This window comes from Habropoda laboriosa, unplaced genomic scaffold (assembly GCF_001263275.1).
Source record: "Habropoda laboriosa isolate 0110345459 unplaced genomic scaffold, ASM126327v1 scaffold175, whole genome shotgun sequence".
Classification (NCBI taxonomy): domain Eukaryota; kingdom Metazoa; phylum Arthropoda; class Insecta; order Hymenoptera; family Apidae; genus Habropoda; species Habropoda laboriosa.
This window is the reverse complement of record NW_017100347.1, coordinates 1,122,774-1,129,088: the sequence shown is the minus strand read 5'-3', so window position 1 is coordinate 1,129,088 and position 6,315 is coordinate 1,122,774. Positions and strand designations below refer to the sequence as shown.

Below are 6,315 nucleotides of genomic sequence, written 5' to 3'. Positions count from 1 at the left end.
ATAAATTGATGCCCAATTTAACGTTAATATTGTGGCGTTATTTCCTACAGGATTTCATCAAGACTAACAGACCTAATTTTATAAGTTTCTTCAGTTAAATTTAATTTATTAGATTTTAATGTTCTTTTAATGTAGGTTTAATTTATTTTTCTTTAGTTTCCTCAGTTTTCTTTGGTTTTTTAGTTTTCATTTCGTACGTGCGCGTGTGCATGTAAATATTTTTCTGTACAGTGATTGTTTTTTAATGATTTGTGTGTATTGTATGTGTTATATGCATAGCATATTTTGTATTTGTTATATTGCAGTGTACAATTGAATATATGTATATCTGAAGAATTGCACCTGTTTCATAGTGAAGCAAACAGTAGTGCCGCAGAAGTCAGTAGTGTCGTAAAAGTCGGTAATGCAGTTTACGAATTCGAATTTTTTTGTCTTTTTCTTGACAACTCGTACGAGGTACTGAGTATGTGCCGTTGGGTTTAAGGATCACTGTACCCCCCTTGTCTTCACGTGACCTACATTCGTTGATGTAAGGAGGTTTGCTAGGCTACAGTGATATTTTTAAACGTTAATAACAAAAAACCGAAGCCTTAGACGTAATTTTTTTATTCTTGATTTTCGTCTTATATCGACTTCGAGAATCACCCCTTAAATTTTCTACTAATAGTTACTAAAATCTTGTGTAATTTTCTGAAATTTAATAAAGATGAAAAAGTAACAGTACTTATCACAGGCACTCTTTTGAAATATAAACATCACTTGACGTCTCTCTGTAATACTCGATATAATCAGAGTACAGAAAGAGGGGATATTTTTTTTAAGTAGAACAGGAAATTTAATAGAAATTAATGCCACATTAAAAAGGAATACAAACGAATACTAGAAAAACACGTGATTCCATCTAGGTAAAATTTTGCAACACAGAAAAATAAAGAATATTAAAAAATATAATTTGGTCACCACAATCACCTGACATGAATGCCATAGAAATTCCATGGGATGAAATGGATAGACAATACACAACATCCAAAAAATATCTAAGTTTTTATCAGAAGTTTTTATAATAAGCTTAAAAGAATATACCACAAGATAAAATGAAAAAATTAATAATGCGTATGCCGAAAATCTGTAAAATAGTAATAAAAAAAAAGATGGATAATTTGATGAAACTTAAAATAATTTAAATGGATTGTTAGTTACATGAAAATAATAATGTATCTAGTTTTACTATTTCCCCGTCAGTTAATATTCGAAATAAAAGTTGCGTAGATTTGAAGTCATGACTACATTCCTTTAATAAATAAAAATAAATATTTTTTCCACTTGACGTATGATTAAATATTTTTGAGCGGTAGTGTATAAACGGACGAAAGTGTTAGCAGTGCAGCTGCGTAAGGCAAACATACAGTCGTACTATATGATTGTTTTTCGGCAGAGATGACCGCAGCGAAAGTAGGACATCGTTACTCACCCTAAAAGGAACATATTTATATATAATACGCACACACATATATACGTAATAACTAAAAATTCGGCATTTATAAAACATCACATGTTAACAATAGCAATTTATTATAACTATATGTATGTAACCACTCTCTTTGGCTCATAATAATAGAGTACCTGCAATAAATGAATAAAGCATATTTTTAACCTACGATTATAGTGACTTTAATTTAGTAAGTAATTTTTGGTATGTCCCGCGCGATTATGCTTCGGTTGCCTTTAGCCAACTTTGTTGCAAATAATGAAGAAGTAATTCCATCTAGCGGATATCTAAAGAAAAACAGAGGAGAGAATCTACTATTCGGTAATGTATAAGAGGTGGAGTGGGGGAGCGGCGCGAGGAAGAAAATGGCCGACGAGGCAACGGTAAAAGGGCAGGGACGTCAAGTGAAATACGTGTTTCGGTAAAAAGAAATGTGAAGTCCGTGTTAGATCTCGTGAAACCAGACGGGGAGTATTAATAAAACAATCGTGTTATTGTTTCTTTTGGTGGTGCGTTTAAGCAAAGAATTGTCAGACTAGTCTATTGCATTGGTGTATTAATTTATCGTTTAAAAAAGCGTTCGCGGGCCGTGTGTAGGAACAAAAGGGCTCGCTAGAGGTAAACATAAATTATGTGTTGCTTTACGTTTATTTCTCATTATTCGAATACATTTACATCTCATACATATAAGTTGTTCTTTGAAAATATATTGCTAGAGACTTTCATAATAGTGTACGAGCCTGGCAAAATTTCGTACGTGACAAATTCATCGATCAGTGGAGTAGGTTTGAGTTAGCCACTTGTGGCCATCTACGGATACATTTAAAAGGTATCCTGTTGTCCTTGTTCTTTCAATTTCTCTGTCTACAACGTGAACTCTATATTTATTGTGAATTTGGTGCATTTTGTCTATAAGATATTACAAATATCTAGTACAAAATCTTGGACAATAAATTTATCTAATGTATGTTGAATGATGGGAGCAATGAGATTTAAAGGGATCGATTTGTCAACAAGTCGATGAAAGTGCGCGCACCCGACATTCTCGATCGTAATTCTTTTTCACTTTGTCATTACTGTATAATTTGAATTCCTTTTTTATTGTTATGGGGGCATAGAAAATATTTTACTCCGTTTACGTTATGAGTGTTTATAAATGTCTTTTGTTTTGAATAATACCAACAAATATTAGTGTCAATTGGACGTCAGTTTGATATTTCGAATGAATCGATCGAATTATTTTCACATTACAAAAGATTTCAATGCATAAAACGTGGTAGAAATATAATTTAAAAAAATACTTTAAAATAGACTTCAGAGTAGTTTATTTATACATTTTATGCAATCTTTGATAAATACTTAATAAGTTTATGTATTTCTTTTTTCTTATTTTCAGATATAGTCAGCTTTAAGAAGGTTATAATATTTATAATACTTTACAATGGCAGTTAGGTAGTTTTAACAGTTCGCTCAACACATTCATCATCATTGAGCATATTTCTATCGAGCAGAAAATGTAAAGGAAACAATCATAATGAAGCCACAGAAGAAGGCAGCAGTTGCCCGGAAGGCAACAAAAATGCCAACAATTGCTAAAAAACGTCGCTCATTTTTAGAGAAATCTATATCTGATATAAGAAAAGAGAAAAAGTCTAAAAAGCTTGAAAAGGTGGAGGATGTAAAAAAGAAAATAGAAAGTGAAAAGAAAAAGTCAGAGAAAATTGAAGAAAAAAAGAAAATAGAGGATAAGAAAAAACTTGAAGAAAAGCGAAAAGAAAAATCAGAAAAAGTGGATGAAAAAAAAAAGTACATTAAAGATCATGAAAGAAAGTGGGAAAAAACAGAAGAAAAGAAATTAGATAAAATGGATGAAAAAATTACTGAAGAGTATACTTGTGATGGTACAGAAAAAAAGAAAGTACAAAAAATAGAAGAGAAAGCAAAAGTGGATAAGCAGGTTACAGAAAATAAGAAAAAGATAGAAAAAGTGGAAGATAAAAAGAAAAATAGTAAACTTGATGATGAAAATGTGGAAAATCAAGCAAAAATTTTAAATAATGCAGAGGAGAATGATTCACATGAAGAAAAATTAGATACTTTTTGTTTTGTTGCTAAGAAAAAATGTAAAGATGAGAAAAAGAAAGATACAAAATTAATTAAGCCAGATATTAAAGAAGGCATGAAAATATCTGTGATAAAGGATAAAAAAACGGAACGTAAAAAACTTATTGAGAAAGGTACAATAAATACTAAAAGTTCTTTAACACGAACTAAGAAGGATTCTAAGGCAAAATCAGTGCAAAAAAAAGGTATTTCTAGGAAGACCGTTTTAGTAAAAAAAACACATCTCTCAGTAGTTCAGAAGTTGGTGGATAAAAAAATTAAGTTAAACAAATTGATAAAAGATGAAGAAGCATCTGTAAGTGAGGAGGATGAAGCAGTGAAAAGAACAAAGAGGAAAAATGTTAATATTTCTAAAAGTAAAGTTATGCAAGAAAAAAAACCAAAATTAGCAAAACATATGAAAGCTAAGTTGCCTTCAAAAAATAATAAAATAAGTACTGCATTAAAGAAAGATGATAAACTTAAAACACTTGTAGAAAAAGTTGTACCTAAAAAGAAATTGGATATAAAAGAAACAGAAAAATCATTAAATGAACATAAAAAGGTCATAGGTAAAGATGAATCAAATGAGGAAGTAGACACAACTGATATAAAAAGTGAATTAGAAGAAGATAAAGACATTGATAAAAGTTGTATAGAAGAACAACCACAATCAAAGTCACAAGATATGAAAAAGTCTGTTAAAAGTACTCCAAAAATACAGAGAAAAGTAGTGAAAAAGAAGGCTGTAAAAGTACAAATGGAGAACATTAATCAAATATTTTCTTCTTCTGAAGAAGTATCCTCTGAGGAACCTGGTAAACAAATCAAGGTGTGTGAAGATAGTCTAAATGATACCAGTTTTTCTAAACAAGAGCAAATTGATATGGAAAATATAGTTGACACAAATTTGAAAGATGAACCAGTTAATAGAGACAATACAAGTGGTAATGCATTATCATCAGATTCAGAAGATGAAAGTGATGATGAAGTAAAAAAAAATAAACAGAAGGACATTAAGAAAAGAGAAGGTGCTAATTCACCATCTGATGAACGTGTTAGAAGAATGAGACTGTTTGGTTTTTGGAGTGGACCAAAACGTCATAGAGTTGCTTCCTTAAATGCACTAGCCAAAGTTCACTGTTTGTACGAAAATGAAACTGGAGGGGTGTATCTTGGTGGTTTCTGTAAACCAAAACCTGAGAAAGAAAAACAGAAAAAAACTAAAGAAGAAAAAGAAGAACCTGTTCGTAAAGAAAAGGAAAAAAAGGTAGAAACTAAAGTAGAAGAAAATGTCTCAAAAAGAAAACTTAGAAATGTACCAGGGTTACGCGGAAAGCATTGGGATATGTTAGAAAGTTCTTCGTCTTCGTCGTCTTCTGATGAGGATTGTGAACGTGAGAAAAATGTGGAACATAAGAAAAAAATAATAAAACGAAGGAAGAAAAATGAAGAAGTAATGGATCTAAAAGATATGGTTGTTTGCAAAAGAATGGCAAGTCTCAATGCTACTGCCATTTTGGCTGCTTCCTATTCGGATGAAAAAAATCGTTGCGGTAGTAGTTCTGATTCTTCCAGTGAATCAGAAGTGGAAATTATTAAAAAACGTAAACAAAACGATTCTGATATTGAGAAACGAAAATCAAGGCAAAATTCAGAACAGGATGATGTTTTAAAACCATCCAATAAACTTGTTATTGTGAATCAAGATACAGATGTTACTATTACCGGTACTTTTTTAAGTTTTATTGGTTGTACATATTTTTTTTATGAGTTTAAAGTCTGTTAAAATAAAATTTTGATTTTAAGGTGTTTATGTTAACCAAACGCGATCTACACACCATGAAGGTTTTTGTAGCATTGCTGGTATGCAGTATAGAATAAGTTCAACAAGTCATACTCAAACTGCTGCTACTGCAGTTGCTACTGAGCTTCATGATCAGGTTAGTTATTCTTATTTATTTAAAGAAACTTTTGACTTTTATATGCCATTTTCAAAAGCATTTATCTATATTAAAGTAATATTCGTTAAATATCTATTTATATTTTTTACTACAGCAAAAATTGGAACAACCATGTAAATCATATACACCATTGGGTGCATTATCCTCTATGCAACCACCAGGTACTCAAGGTAATCATCCAAATATGTCACCTCGAAGACATTCTGCATTTTCAGCACCACATCAACATGGTAAGTTAATTGTATTATAATTTTTACATTATTTGTTAGTATTCCCCAAAGGTTATTTATTAAATGAACGACTAAAGTTAATGTTTAAAAGAATGTAAAATAAGAATGTAATACATGATTTATGTTTCTGTTTCTTACAATATTAGGGTATTATCAGCCGGCTGGACCACTGATACAACACCCTCCAACTTTACCACCTATTAAAGGACCTCCTCCAGAGCCTACTCCCACACCACCACAAAATTCTGAGGGCTCAGATGATTTAGTTGCAACTTCCACAACTTCTGGAGGAACTAGCAGTACAGGTACATTCAACTTACTATTATATGTTACATTTTTATTTAAATTTGGTAACATATATTAAATAACAATATTTAATAATTCAGTAAAGTATTGAAAGTAATATAGAATATTGAATATTGAAAATAATTAATTAGGTGGTTTGAGTATCTAAGTAAACGAATTAACAAAAATTTTGAAAAGGCCTCAAGTTCTTACATTAGTTAGGGCTGCACTAATATCCATAAGT

The 6,315-nt window shown here is 30.9% G+C and overlaps 1 protein-coding gene across 3 annotated transcripts in view; it reads left to right on the top strand.

Moving 5' to 3' along the window:
• The first annotated feature begins 1,867 nt into the window (after window positions 1–1,867).
• Window positions 1,868–6,315, top strand: part of LOC108574576 — a 13,115-nt gene continuing 8,667 nt past the window's right edge. Inside the window, exons 1-5 of one of the 3 annotated variants that reach the window (XM_017937190.1) lie at window positions 1,868–2,107; window positions 2,886–5,322; window positions 5,402–5,535; window positions 5,651–5,786; window positions 5,933–6,091. In XM_017937190.1, coding sequence (XP_017792679.1) covers window positions 3,024–5,322; window positions 5,402–5,535; window positions 5,651–5,786; window positions 5,933–6,091 — 2,728 coding nt within the window. In that variant the 5' untranslated portion in view covers window positions 1,868–2,107; window positions 2,886–3,023. Of the gene's footprint in view, window positions 2,108–2,270; window positions 2,319–2,349; window positions 2,541–2,885; window positions 5,323–5,401; window positions 5,536–5,650; window positions 5,787–5,932; window positions 6,092–6,315 lie in introns of those variants that run through there. The other 2 variants (XM_017937191.1, XM_017937192.1) reach the window with 2 other exon arrangements.